The 14,600-nt window shown below is 45.6% G+C and overlaps 1 protein-coding gene across 3 annotated transcripts; it reads right to left on the bottom strand.

Moving 5' to 3' along the window:
- Positions 1 to 3,281: 3,281 nt before the first annotated feature.
- On the bottom strand, positions 3,282 to 14,240 carry GFI1B (growth factor independent 1B transcriptional repressor). Of its 3 annotated transcripts, none has more exons than XM_052667884.1 (8): positions 14,168 to 14,240; positions 13,687 to 13,801; positions 9,172 to 9,303; positions 7,526 to 7,678; positions 6,812 to 7,080; positions 6,513 to 6,650; positions 5,942 to 6,107; positions 3,282 to 5,589 (listed from the first exon to the last, which is right to left on the bottom strand). In XM_052667884.1, the coding sequence occupies exons 3-8, from the start codon at positions 9,287 to 9,289 to the stop codon at positions 5,411 to 5,413; spliced, it is 1,023 nt and encodes a 340-aa protein (XP_052523844.1). In that variant the 5' UTR covers positions 9,290 to 9,303; positions 13,687 to 13,801; positions 14,168 to 14,240; the 3' UTR covers positions 3,282 to 5,410. The 3 variants fall into 3 exon arrangements, with proteins under 3 accessions (XP_052523844.1, XP_052523845.1, XP_052523843.1); XM_052667885.1 differs by having other exon boundaries at positions 9,172 to 9,299; positions 13,687 to 13,804; positions 14,152 to 14,231; XM_052667883.1 differs by having other exon boundaries at positions 13,687 to 13,804; positions 14,152 to 14,230.
- Between the last annotated feature and the right edge of the window lie 360 nt (positions 14,241 to 14,600).

Here is a 14,600-nt window from a genome sequence, read left to right as displayed (position 1 = left end):
TTAGGCAGCATCCTCAGAATGAGGGGGGTCAAGTAGGATGTCTGTAGCATCAGTATCCAGCTCTGTCTCTCTCTCCCTTAAAAATTATTCACTGATGGAAATGCTACCTGTCTGATTTATCCTTTGTCTTTCCACTTGCTTCGTTTCTCTGCTTACGTGAAGTTTAAGTTTTAATTTGGTGTTCTTGTTGTGCTTGGAGGATTTCTTTCTAAGCTATTAACAGAATTGGGTTGCTTTGCTGAAGTATGTTTCTATCATTCGTTATTAGGATCACAGTAGCACTAAGTAGGTTCCAACTGAGATCAAGGCTTCATTGTGCAAGGCACTGTTTGTAGGAGATAAGGAGGGGCAGTCCTGTGTCTGATTATCATACCATTGGGGAGGGGGGGAAGGAAAAAAAACAAGTGAAATAGAAGGGAGAGGTGGAATTATCCTCCTTTTGCAGATGGGCTGAAGTTTTCTATGAGCACCTTTCTATGCATGGGGTGCTGAGCCAATTTCACAAATCCAGAGCTAATGTCTTGCCCAAGGTCATGCAAGAGATGTGGCAGATCTGGCACCTCAGGTCAGGGTTGTGAACATAGGATCCGTGTGTGTCCATGGTGACTGTTAGCTGAAGTGTGCAGGTTCTGTAATTGCTGCACAGGTCTGCATTTTCTTAGGTCTCACCTACCGTAGAAGAACTGTCTGATTTAGCTGCCCTGGTGTGGTGATTTGGTGCTTCCCATATGGACGTGTTGCTCCAGGTCAAAAGTGGGAAAACATCTCTGCTTTGTAAGCAGAATAATTGATTAAAAAAAAATAATAATTATGTAATATTTCCCTATCTGTGGCCAGGCCCTTTTAATGGCAGGCAGGAATGTTTGTCCCATGCAAGGAAACATGCTTATGCAGCTGTTACTGAGAGACTGTGTGATGCTTCCAGATTTCCACACGTGTTGCTGTTGCAGTTAGCAGCACAAAACTACTGGCAGCTGGGAGTACAACTGCATCCCCTTTACTTACGACAGGCTGTGCAGCACTGGGGGAATGGCCTGCTGCAAGGACTCTGCTTTTAACCTTTCACTGAAAACACTCTTGTGTGGTCTAGGATGGGAAGCAACTGGACTCAGCAAATATTTTTTTATCCAATGCAACCCATACCTGTCTGGATCCAAATTCTTCCCCATCCTTTCTCTCATTTCCACTCAGAACTTCTCTAAGTTTTGCCAACACATGTGAGAACTTCAGTTAACTTCTGTCGGTTAATACAATCTGAAGATAAGCTCCAGTATAATGCCATGCTAATCAGGAGAGCACCTTTTCTTCCTGCAGGTGTCCTGTGGCTGTCTTCATTAGGAAAAGATGCACCTTGTGTCCAGACTTAAATCTGCCTTCAATCACAACATTTCTGGGCTGCTTCTCTCAATACCTGAAGGCTGTCTGGAAGACAGAGGCTCACCTCTGCTCAACAGGATTGCTTTGCATGTCCCTCATTTGCTAAACAAAACAGCCCCAAGACTGAGGATTTTCTTTCCCTGGCAATAAAGGAATGAAGGTGTGAAGAGGACTGGGGAAGTGCAGGGTTTATGGTAGGGCTCAGGGAGAGGCAAAAACAATCGGTTCTTTCTTCAGCCACAAAGATTAGTTGAGATTTTGCTTTTTGTTATCTATTTCCTTGATTGACTGACCAGAATGTTTCAGATGCAAGGGGAGATGGTGGAGAAAGGGGTTACTTTCAGAACAGTCAGAACTGGGGAGAATTTGCATTATTGGAGAACAAGGCCAGGTGTGTTTGGACTTGGTGACACCAACTGCCTGATCCTGACAGGTGCTCAGCATTCTTGGGTGCCTGTTGTGTGAGTTCAGTAGTGAGGATCATGTTGGGTTTGAAGCACTTGGGTAGGACCAGACCTGCTTCTTTCCTCTCTCCTTCGTGCCCAGGGAGGTGGTGAAGTCACCATCCCTGGAAGTGCTCCTGAACCAGGGAGATGTGGCACTGAGGGACGTGGTCAGAGGGCATGGCGGGGGTGACTTGGAGTTGGACATGATGACCCTAGACAATGATACTATGATTCTATGATTTTTCAGAGCTTCCAGTAGCATAGATGGAAGCCTGGGGAGTGGTGCAGAGTGGAGCTGCCAGCCCCAGAGAACGGGGTGTTCCTTTGAATCTGGAAATGGGGTGCCACACACTGAGCAGCAGGCCAGAGCAGCCCCTGCTCCATGCTCCTGTCTTGGGAGGTCCATTGCAAGCAGGCTGTGAGGTTACACCACTGGGTTTGTCACCCTGACTTTGCTGGGGCTGTTCCTTGAGATCTTTACTAGGATCTTTCTGATCTCTTGCTGCTGGGCAGATTGGAACTGTCACAGTATTTCTCTTTGCAAAGAACAGCAGGCAGTGAAACCAAGGTGGGGGTCCCTCCAGCTTCTTGCTCAAAGGACATCTCTCCCTGATCTGAGGAGCTGAGGATCCATGCTTGGTTTTCCTCTGAGCTGCTGACATCCGTTGCTCCTTTAAGCATAAGGTGGTGTTACTTGGTGGCCTGAGTCAGAGAGGCTCTTTAGGAAGAAATATATATATTTTAATTGCTTTAGTGCAAAACTCTGCAAGCTAATTCCTTCTTCCTTCTCAAGCCACCTTCCGACTCTTGTTTTTCTGTCTTGCAAGCACCTTTGCCAGCTGGCTTCCTTCCACAACCTGTGTTTGTGGAGATATGTTCACAGAGCTGGTGAGAGTGGGCTAGTCTGCCCACCCCGTCCTGTTGCAGCACAGCATGCTGCCCAGGCTCACCCAGCTTGTCTTTATTCACTGCCTTTCCATCTCCTGGGAAAGGGTTTGGCTCCCATCAAGTAGATGGGTGAGGCTGGCACTGCCTGCTCTGGTGTGACTGCTCCTTGGTGATGTTTAGGCTCAGAAACAAAGAAGAATGGTGAAAGCTTTATTTTCCAATGTCCAGGGGAAATAAATGAAAGTTCTTGGGTGATCCTCTCTTTGCTAGAAGCCACCTATTCAAGGCTGTGACTTCTCTGTCACATAGAAATCAGAGGCAGAGAGGAAATCTAATGGATACAGTTAGATCTTGTTCTGCAGGCTCAAACCTAGCTGGCTGCTTTGGATTTGAGTGGTTTTGCTGGCGGTCCTGCTATGGTGCTGATCAATGTACACCAGCATTTCCCTCAAAACTGAGGAGCTTCTCATGAGTCAGAAGCACCTGCTGTCCCCCAGGATTGGACTGGGTGCTGGTGTGCCTGTTGTTTTGGGGCTGGAGGGTGTTAGCTACAGAGCCGTTCAGATGCTCTTTGTATATCTCTGTTTGCAGATTTGAGGAGGACGAGGGAAATAATAAACACAGTTTGCATTTTTGGCAGCAATTTTAATAAGCTAAAATGGTTTTTACCTTATCTGAGGTTCGTGCATGTGTGTCTGGTGTCACAGATAGGGCCTGGGCATTGCTTTCTCCCTGGGAGCCCATACCCTGACCAGGTTCTGGCATGGTAAAATGCAGAACAGCTCAGCTTTAACAGGGGAGCAATGCTGTACTGTCACCCCACTCCTTTCCCCTTCTGCCCCCACTACTGGCACCTCCAGAGCTGAGCACAAGACTTTATTGAGATGAATGTTTTTAGCACAAAGCACCCTGTGTTGGCAGAGCTACTGAGAGGTAACAGGTTTATCAGTTAAATCCCAGCAGGCCTGTACATGTTGTCGCTGTCTGGTGTATTGCAATAAAAATATACATTAGAATAAGTATAAATACATATTTACAGTGTGCAAGGACAAGCCAGGAGTACAGACTCTGTTTTGAGTTGCCGGGCTGTGTATTAATGAGTAACAGCTTAAGCAAAGAACAGGGGCAAGTATGTTTTAAATCTTAGTAAGGAGAATGGCTTTGGATTTGCAGCAGTGTAGCTGAGGACAGGATCAGAACTCTTTTCTCTGGGCAGTAAATGAATTTTCCACCTGGACTGCTGCTTCTTTGCCCGTGGGGGCAGCCTTCCTTAATAAGCTTTTGGAGTGAGATGGTGGATGGCACAGCCCCTTCTGCAGGCTGCTTCCCATAGGAGTCATCATGCGATGCCATGGAGTCACGGAGTGGGCTGTGCCCTGCTGCAATGCCCCACTCAACAGCAAGCACTTGTCTTTTTAATGCTATAATAATACTTTGTCCTTCCTCTCAAAAACTCAAGGGACTTTACAAACCTGAGCGAATGACTCCTCATCACATTGGAGAAATAGAAGTCAGAGCAGTGCAGTGACTTGCCAAAGGTTATGTACTGAGAACACAGCAGAGCTTAGAGGAGAGCCAGCTATTTACCTCTTCCTGTGCTTTGTTTCAACCTCAACCTGTAAGAAGGAGGAAATACCACTGCTGTGTTTGTGTAATATTTGTGAAGTACTCATATCATGCCAGTGTATATGGGTTAGACCACTTCCTCCTGTAAGAGTGGAAGGAAATCATGTTTCTTTGGCCCTTGACATCTACATCCATGGTCATTCCTGACCGTGCAGTGACACAGAACTGTCCAGGACAGATTTAAGCCAATAAATCCAGCACACAGTGCAACACTGGGGAACATCCCAGCCTGGATTCTGAGAGCCAGTCTCTCTCCCAGGGTACTGAGATCCAGGGCTCATTAGCTTAACCCCAGTGCTGTGGCGTAGCCTTCACTGGAGTTCATCTGGTTGTCCCTTGCTTAGGGGTCTTTGCTGGAGGATGTGGGTGTGGAATGCATGCAGAGACCCTTGTTATTAGTTAGGGATAGGAGCTATTTTTTTCCCAATATTTTCCTCCTACTCCAAGCTAAAAATAGGATGCAGTTAATTTGTCACTTGATCACAGTAAATGCTCCACTGAAAGAAAATGACTTTAGGTGTCTGTTGCTGGAATTTATGACCTGAGCAAGTCTCTGCAGAAGCCCTGTCCAGGTTAAAAACAACTCACTGAACACAATCTATTTGCATGCCCTATCCTTATCTTTCTAACCATCAAAGCAGAACATGGTTACAGCAGCAGCTTGGCACAGATTGTGGCTGCCACTAGTCCAGGTGTTCCCACCTCACTGCTGGTCAGGTCGGTGTGATGGACTGAATTCTGAATGGTGTAAATCCAGAGTAATTGTGACCCTGGAGGAATTCCCCTGCATTTACGCTTGAGCAGGTGATACCAGATCTGGCCTGATACCTGCTGTAACCAAGAAGTGAGAGCTCCCACAGGTTTCTTTGTCACATACTGGGGTGTGTAAGGCTCTGGGGTTGCAAGAACACCAAAGCAATGATATGGCATTGTCACTTCTCAGGAAAGTGCAGGAAGCAATGTGAGCTGAATGAAATGAGAGTCCCCATGCTGGAAGGAAATGCTGCGGAGGGTTGTCTTCCATGAAGCATGCACTGGCAGTGGGACCTCCAGCAGAGAACTGGAGCCATCCCTCACTTGAGACTGTGTTGGGTCTCCCGGTGCCTTCGTAAGTCCACCTTACGTTGGAAACCCTTGGCACAGAGCTCACAGCTGAAGGGCTTGAAGCCAGTGTGCTTGCGGCTGTGAGTGATGAGGTTGGAGCTCTGGCTGAAGGCTTTGCCGCATACCTGGCATTTGTGGGGCTTCTCTCCTGCAGAGCAAAGAAGATGGTAAGAAAGATCTCAAAAGAGAGAAAGAAATATGCCTGCCAGTGTCTGTGCTCTCCTTGAGGAGCAGAGGGGGATTAAAACCAGAGGCAGCCCTCCCCATCTTGGTCCCAGGCCCTTTCTGCATCCAGGGCTGGGGGGTGAGCATGCTGTGGACCAGAGGCTGGATAATGAGCGGCTCCTCATTACACAAAGGAGGAGGTGCATCTCAGGAATGCTCAGACTTAGAAAAGAATGACTTCGTGTGTGTGTGTGTGTGTGTGTGTGCGTGTGTGTGTGTGTAGACATGAGGGACTCCAGTTTGTATTTATTCCATGGGAATATTTTGTTTCTCACCAGTGTGGATGTAAGTGTGTTTCTTCATATCCGACTTCTGGTGGAAGCGCTTGCCGCAGTATTGGCAGGGATAGGGCCGTGTGTCGGAATGGATCAGCAGATGTGTGGAGAGGGTGGAGGAACGCTTGAATGTCTTCCCACACATCTTGCACTCAAAACTTCTTTCCTGGTAGGGAAAGAAAATCATGAGGTGTCAATCAGTGGCTGCAGAACATGTGACAGCTTGAAGAGTGTGGTAGATATGAGCAAATCTCAGCTCATGGGCTGATGTGCTAATACAAGGAGGATGAAAGGAGGACTTAGGGAAATAGCTGGCTGTTTGTCCTGCATCCTTTAAGAGAAGGTGAGGCACAGGAGAACTAGTAGCAACAATCCTCCCCGTGCAGGACTTTCCCAAGGACTGTCTGAGAGTGGAAAGGTGAGAACTATGATCTGTGGTCTTCAGAGCTTCTGTTGCTGGGTGCTGCAGGAAAGCCATTGCATGTGTAATCTAGGAAGCATCACCTCTCTTGTCATAAAAGTCCAAGCACCACTGGGCTGTGGAGGGCAGTTCTCTTGGGATGCTACACACCTGGGAGTGAATGCTGGTGTGCTGCTCCAGGCTTACAGCGTGTCCGAAGGTTTTGCCACATACTTCACAAGCGAAGGGCCGGATCCCACTGTGAGACCTTCGTACGTGGACCTCCAGGCCGTGGGGAGTGGAGAACACCTGAAAAACAAAATGCCATTGATTTTTCCAGGAGCCGGCTTTGTTTTCACCTCTGTTTACAGTTCCTATTCTTTGATTCTTCCCTCTCACAGGCCGTGTAAACTGTACCGTTCTTAGCCCCCTCCAGCCCCAACTCATGGCTGAGGTTCTCAGCCACACACCTTGCTGCACTTCACACAGTGGTAGGTCTCCATGTCCGAGGAGTACCGCATGCTGTAATCCAGAGGGGGCTCGGTGCTTGACAGGAGATGGCTTCCATACAGGCTGACTGGGTGCTCCAGGAGGGCTGACTGCATGGTGGAAGACATCTGTCTGTAGCTGTATGGCAGTTGGAAAGCATCCCAAGAAAAGACGGTTTTGTAGAAGGTAGGCGTGCTGGTTGGGCTAGCGCAGTGTTTGACTTGCAGACCTGAGATGGTCATGTCTGAGTCTGTAAAGGAGAGGGAGAAAGTGAGTGTCATACCAATGCTGAGTTACCCCCAAGCTAAGTCAAGTCCTGGTGCCCATATGATGTTTGATTTAGGACTTTGATTTCAATCTGAGGAAATGTTAATGGAGAGGGGATGTTAAGGGATTATTTTCTTGAACAAGTATCATGGGGACACCCATATCACCCACCACAGTTACATTTGTTGCTGAGGTTTGGAGGCTTGCTTGCTGGGAATCATAGCCATATGCTTCAGGGAGATGCTGATCTAAACCAGAATCATAAAGGGAAATACAGAAAGATTTTAATGATCTCTGTCTGGGGCAAGTTTGACCATTGGTGTCAAAATAAGAGCTGCCATTTGTTGAAAATCTGGACCCAGTCATAGGGGCCCCCTAAGCTTACAAAGCCCTGATCTCTTCTGCAATTCTGGCTTTGGTTAGCAGACCTTGAGCTGAAGGTCCTGGCAGCATCCTGCTCGGGTAGGGGACAGGGACACTTTCTTCCTTTGGTTGAAAAGAATCCTTTTCTTGTTTTGGAACCACCCATTCCAGGTCCTGTTTCTTGCCATCCTCTGGTGTCTTATCACTGTCTCCTGGGGCTGTAATCACAGTAGGGTCACAGTTAGTTTATTCTAGCCAGTAAGAGAACAGTCAGTGCACTAAGCATGTAAATTCATGCTTGGACACACAGATCACCCACTCAGTTCCCTGAGTTGTTGCAGAGTGGCCCAATCAGCATGGCAGTCAAGGTCTGTCCATTGCTGGCAAAGGGAAATTCTAAGCAGAATGAGATATGCAAGTTAGAGAGGGGCAGGATATGATATGGCACTTGATGCAACATATACCTATAGCAAATTAACCCTAGGCTGCCACGTTTCTGTAAGAATAATTTCCTTATTTAAAACCATTTCATTTATGAGGGTAATTAACGATCACTAACTTATTAACTTTCCCATCTCTCCCAGCAGAGAGTTCAGTAGACAGTCAAGTAAGGAAGCTGAGAGGGGAGGTAACTGCTTGTACAGCTGCAAAGGTTGCCACAGAGTCTTGTGTCCTTCTGCCCACTCACATTTCTCCATGCCTGTCCCAGCCCTGTAATAGACCAACCAGTGCTTGTTAGATGTATAATTTATAGTGCAAATCTAAACCAGAAGTCTAATACATGTGCCTCATTTCTGCTGCAGACAGCACTGGGCTGCTGAAGGAGAGCATCCACATGTCATCCAAACCATCTTGTGCACTGCAGATGGCCAAGGGATGATGTGAGGAACTAACACTGGAAAGCTGCCTTCATTCTTCTATCAAGCATATCATAGGGCTGGACTCCAGTTCCACAGCCAAAGAACAAATGCTAGAACAAAGGGTAAGTTGATCCTAGATTTGAATAATGAAAATTTGAATGGGGCCTGAAGGAAGGAGATAATTGTGCCAGCCCTGCTATTGCATGGATGGCTGTGGGAGAGCATGACCAGGAGAAGAGATGGCAGCAGGCATAGGCAGAAGCAGCAGCATTGGTTTGTGTTAATCTAGCATACAGTAGCTGGTCTTTCCTCTGCAGTGCACAGGATTCCTTTCAGTCAGTGTTTGGATATCACTGTTTTCTCATTCTAGTTTTAACCTTCCTTGCAAGTCATCAGGAGGAGGTGGTAACACTGAGGTAGAGAAGATATGGTGAACGGAGATGACAGTCAACAACTGGAGCAAGAGCAAAAAACAAAAGGCAGAATTCTGTCTAATTCCCACACAGGTAGAGTACTGGCCATCAGGAACTCTGTGCTTACTCAGGGCTTCCAGTGCTTGCATCTGCCCAAAGCTTGCCAGTGTAAGGGATTCTCGCTCTGCTGGAATTATAATAGCAGCAGCCCAACAGGAAACAAAGGAAGGATCTAAATTCATTTCCAGCATGACAATGTGGATTTAGCCAACAGAAAGAGGGTGCACACAGAGGGACCAGTTTGTCCTCAGAGTGCCATCCCTGCATGGGAGCCCTTAGTAATTCTTTTGCTCATTCATCCAGCTCCCTTAGCTTGCTTACTCAATTATTTATTTGCCTCGGTGTATTCTTACATGCCCGGTGGATGTATTGACTCACCAGTGAAAGCAGAGGTGATTGGATCCCATGTGAAGGAGATAGGCAGATCATCTTCCACAAAGCGGTGCTGATGGTAGGAATGAGCCTTTTTGCTCTTCACCAAAAAGGAACGTGGCATTTTCCATTCACTGCCTGGGCAGAAGCGTGGAATAACAGCATGTAAATCCCTGCAGTTTGTGGGGTTATTCCTCCTTGCTCCCACAGCACCTCAGCTCTGCATCCAGCAGAGGTGAGAATTAATACCCTTATGCTGGGGTGACAGATAGCCCACCTCAAAGGGCCCCCCACCCAGCTGAAGGGATGGGAGTGGTTGCTTGGCTGTAGGCGCTCAACGGGCCTTAACTCTGGAGAAAACACACAGCTGTGCGTAAGCTGTTACAGACCGAAAGTGTTCGTGTGGCAGGGATACACCAGAACTCACAACCTCCTTGACATCATTCTTTGTTCTGGCTGACAAAGTCAAGCAGAGGCTGAGCAAAGAGAGGTTACCTTTTGGACCCGACTCAGATATCACAGACCGTTGAAATGATGGGTTAGGAACTAACATAAAATGCTCAAATTTAATCATATGAAATTCTCTTGCAATGCATCTGTTATCTTTGCTACCCAGAGCCCAGCCCGCCCTGTGCCTGCTCCCTGTGGCCAACAACTGTTCTCATGCAGACAGTGTGACAACAGGCTCAATCCTGCGTATGGCAATATCAGCTGGTGCATTATTTGCATATGTATTTGCATTTTCCCTAGTAATTGTTCAAGATAGCAGCACTGAAAGCAAATCTTGCTATATTTCATATGGAAAGTCAGCAGTAAGTCCTGGCTCTCAACCGATGGGCAAATGCATTATGTTATTGCTTGGGTTCTTTTTCTCAGGAGCAGTTGAAGCGTAGAGTACTTATTTACTGAAAAAGAACACAGTTTGTTCCTGTTGAGTAGGAATGATGTGAAGTGTCTGCTCAAGTTAGGGCAGAGCAGTGTGAGCTCTTGGAAACAGCCAGGGACGGAAAAGCTCTTCTCTTGCTCCTCTTTAGGGTTCAGAAGTGTATGTGCTTACCCCTAAATGCTAAATGTAATCACAGAGCCCAGTGGTATTTCATTTAAAGGTCCAAGGGACCAGGTTTACACCAGATCTACGATGGCAGCTTTGCCTACGTTTACACATACAAGGGCACTCATGCAGCAAAGTCTGCTGTGGCCAGTGAAGCCCACTGCTGTCTGTGGGAGTCAAGTGCTCACCAGCCCCAGTCCCATTAGAAATCCCATTACAGTTCCAGCTGTCTTTTTAATTCTGGTCCAGGATTCCCACTTTCATGTATGACTTTAGCCATTTTTTTTCTTCTGAAATGACTCACCTGTTTTTATCTTCTTCCGAGAAATGTACATGTGACTTGAGATGAATATGAGACAACAAGCCAAGAGTGGATGTGTTAATTTAATTTTAGTAAGAGAACAAAATAGTACTGAGAAGGAATCATAAGTATGCACACAGGAGAAGGGATGCTGAAATACATCTCTGTATTTACATTTCTGCAACTCTCCAGTGAGGTTCTTTTAAGCATCATGAAATGTATCGGCCTGACCTGCATGCAGAAGCACTCAGCTCAGTAGCACAGAAGTGCTCTGGGATGGCCACGACCATTGCAGCAGTGTGCTTTGCCTGGCCATGTGCCTCACACCCTATGGAAATGCTTAGCTCAGTAGCGATGGTGGGAAGGTCTCAGTACCCTTGCTCAGCCCTGGGTGGGATCTATGTGCCTGGACAACTTGACAACACAGACGTGCCCCAAATTAAACTCCTGCCACAAGCCCTTTCTACATGGGATTTCCACTCATGTCAAAGGGATTTTCCCATAGTGGGCAGGACTGTGCCATCTACAGTAGATACTATTCAGATGTCTAAAGCTTGCTGGTATGCGTTGTCTGCCTGAATGAACCAGTTAATTTTCCTGGGCTTCCCACACAGTGGAGGAAGAGGCTCTGGCAGCAGGCGAAGGGCAAGGTGAAAGCGTGTGCTCAGTGCTCCTGGAAAAGCTGCTCTCCCTGCCTACCAGCTGGAACATCCAGAGGCACTCACAGATAAATTGGAGGACTGCAGATGGGTGGCAAAAACAGCCTTGCTGTGTTTTACTCTAGTGTCCATGCACTCAGGATGTGAAGGTAATGATTCCAGCCCATCCTTTTCAGATGGCTGTTGAAAGTAGCTGCCTAAGAATCACCAGGGTTTTTCCGGATGTGTTTGCCCCAGCATATGCAAAAGTCAAATTTGGGCCAGTATCTTGGCTGCTGATAAGCCTGTACTGAGCAACACAATCTTTAATGCACTACTGAACGTTGCAAAAGGAAGTTACCTTCCCCCACCCCCTTTTGCAGAGAAAACAGGAACTGGGAGCCCGAGCATAGTTAATTAACGACCGCATCGGACTGTCTTTGTGATTCACACAGCCAACTTAGAGGGAAAGCTGGGAGCACAGATTGTCAGAGAAAAAATACTCTCTCCCGCTTTGAAACTCAAGATTATCAGCAGCTAATTGAGCTGCTACAGACAGCTCAGTGCATCTCACAGGGAATGCAGTGCAGTGGGCAGCAGGGCCTGCTGTGGCTTGAACCATCACTGGAGCTTCCAACAGAATTTTGCTTTGACTTTTTGTTAAAAACTGGTCTTGTCTTTTATGGAGCCTGTTTTTGGCAGCCCCAGTGGCAGTGGTTTCTGTCTTTGGATAACTGCATGGCAGGATGTCTTCCTGAGGCGCACATGGATGGGTTGAGTTCAAGATCCTAATTTGTATCCTAATCCTAAATTGTAAGGGCTCATGTTCCTCTTGAAGCCCCAGTTCCCATCTCAGCACACAGCAGCTCACAGTCCCCAGAACCACAGGATTGGCTCCTTTGGTATATTTTAGAAGAAATTGGTATTCTCTCTTCCCTCTATGAGGTTATGGGTCTGTTCTGTCAGCAGTTCCTTCAGGGACACAATTAACCCCAAATTACCATATTTTGGCAAGGGTTTGCAGGATTGTGCCATCTTGAATCAGGAACCCAAGGTGCCATGTAAGTTCCATTCTCAAGCTGACTCATTTTCCTCGAAGTCTTTCTAAATTCAGGTTTCCCATTTTCAAATTTACAATGTAAACTGTAGCAATGAAGCCCTTTCTCCCATGGCACTCAGAAGAAATACTTAATTTTACTTAATTTAACTTAAAATTGATGCGTGGCTTTATGTAAATTGATGAGTATATAAAGTTTTAGCCTGAAAGAGGCTCATTTCCTTCCTACTGCTTAATTTATTTTAAACCTTAATATTGGTTTGTGTTTTTTTCTTTTTCCTGGCAAAATTAATCTATGAAGAACAGTGTATCTACTGGAAGACTGTATTTGTGAAGAAAAAAGCACAAACCATAACCTGTGTGTGACGTTTTTAAGAGCCCAAGTAAAATGAGAAGTTTTGTGGACTTCTGACTCTTTAAATATAAAATACTTCAGAATTCCCGTTCTTTACACTGAGATCAAGCCAATGTGATTCATTGTAGTTGGGGCAAATAATTTGAATGTGGCTTTTTGAATGGGGAAAGATGCACAGAACACTTTCCATTCCTGCAGTAAGAAAGGGCAGATGGGCGTTATGCCAGAGCCTGAAAATTACAGTGAACGTTTTGTCAAAGAAGTAGATGGGAAATCCGTGGAGATCTTTATTATCTAGACAAAATGCTAATAATATAATTGCAGCATTTGTCCTTCAGAAAGCTCCTTTGCTCCTAGCAATGTTGGGAATGCCACTGGTTTTAGCACTCTGCCTTAAGCTTCCATTTATAGACTTACACGGCACAGCCTAACGCATCCTATGTCCCTCTGTATATGCAATTAGTTTGTGGACTTGTAAACCATTTGTTTTCCTGCTTAATGCATGGAATCAGCCAGGTAAATATTAGACACTTATAAATACCAAATTCCATATGTTAAAAATTGTTACACTAATTAGCATGTGCTTAGAAAGGATGCAGATGTGATATAAATTATAGGTTGGAAGCAAAAATCCTCAACAGGAGAGACTGAGTTCTCATCTAGCAAAATCGGTATCAAAACTTACGCAATTAATCCTTTAAGTCAGCAGAGATGTACTAAATCTGAATGTAAAAGTCTGCACAAGAGCACTTAAAAGGAAAAATAGAGTATATCCTCATTGCTCAAGTACAGAAGTCTACAGCTGGAAACTGCTCCTGCTGCACAGAACTCGCTGGGATGCAGGTATTTGAGACCACTGACACATCTTCTGTGTTTTATTCTGCTGTTATCATTTTCATATGTGCATGTAAGGGTGCAAAATAAGTATACAGTATGTCAGTTCTGTAAAGTTTGATGTAAGGAAAGCGTTCTCACAAAGGAATGCTCAACACAACTGACTTAGCGGGGAGCTACGTTACATATTTGCACACAGAAGCAAAGAATAAGGCAAAGGGTACGAGATCAGAGAAACAAGCCGGACAGTGACACTGAAAGTGTTAAAAAGGATAAATAAATCACCTGTTTAGGGTACTCTGCTTCACTGGATTTGCCTTGATGTCTCCCCAGACAAGCCCCCAGCAGGACGTTGTCTTCTCTCTGGGCTCCTTCTTCCACTTTTTCACTTAGTTGCAGCCTGCTGAAATAGAAACTTCTCCTTTTTTCTCTCTGTTTTTTGCCCCCGTTCCCCTCCCTGATTTTTCAATCAGATTATTTGTGTCAAAATCTGGCGGTGAAGAAAGAGCCAATGGAGAAGCAGAGCCCAGAAAGTATTTGCTTATCAAAACTTCCCAGGACTTTGAAAACTTGAAGAGAATTCACAATGCCCAGCTGCAAACCCTGGAGGCAGCACCCTTAAATTTCGCTTTCTGCAGGAATACTCTTCTGTCATATTGACAAAGAGCACGACATGGGGAAATAATGTGCAAAGCAGGCATTTCTGTGCTTTTTCTTAAAAATAAAAATAAAAAATAGCCCTTAAGAAACCTGTGTTTTCACACACGTTCATCCATGCATCGTATCTTTCCCAAACAGACGTGCCATCTGTCTCACATACACTCCCATGCTTCAGTCTCATCAACAAAACCATACAGCACGTATGTACAAAATTATTTTATTCCAGGATGGATCTCCCTCCAATTTCCAAGAAAAAAAAAAAAAAGAAGAAGAAGAAATAATTTCACAGTAATAACTGAAAAAGATGTTTGCTAATCAGCCTTTATTCTCCTAGATGTGTGTACGCAGTCTATATGCATTTTAGGCACTGCTCTTATCTATATACAGCTGCATATAAGGTAAAGACATAAAACATAACAAGCACCTTTGTAAGAAGTTCTTCACCTCAAGAGCAATAATAAGAATTTGTATTACTTCTATCACTTGCTTTCAGAAAAGGTTTGAAAATGGGTTTACAAGCGTGGAACAACTGACTGCCT

This window comes from Tympanuchus pallidicinctus, unplaced genomic scaffold, assembly GCF_026119805.1.
Source record: "Tympanuchus pallidicinctus isolate F22 unplaced genomic scaffold, pur_lepc_1.0 scaffold8, whole genome shotgun sequence".
Taxonomy (NCBI): domain Eukaryota; kingdom Metazoa; phylum Chordata; class Aves; order Galliformes; family Phasianidae; genus Tympanuchus; species Tympanuchus pallidicinctus.
The sequence above is the reverse complement of the archived record's forward strand: the minus strand, read 5'-3'. Positions and strand labels throughout refer to the sequence as shown.

What these genes read in the sequence shown, in the direction of transcription:
- GFI1B (XM_052667884.1), bottom strand. Translation starts at nt 9,289, where the DNA reads ATGCCACGTTCCTTTTTGGTGAAGAGCAAAAAGGCTCATTCCTACCAT. An exon ending in AATCACCTCTGCTTTCACTG is followed by an intron (nt 7,679 to 9,171) that starts GTGAGTCAATAC and finishes CTGTGATTACAG; the next exon opens with CCCCAGGAGACAGTGATAAG. An exon ending in ACACCAGCATTCACTCCCAG is followed by an intron (nt 6,108 to 6,512) that starts GTGTGTAGCATC and finishes TTTCCCTACCAG; the next exon opens with GAAAGAAGTTTTGAGTGCAA.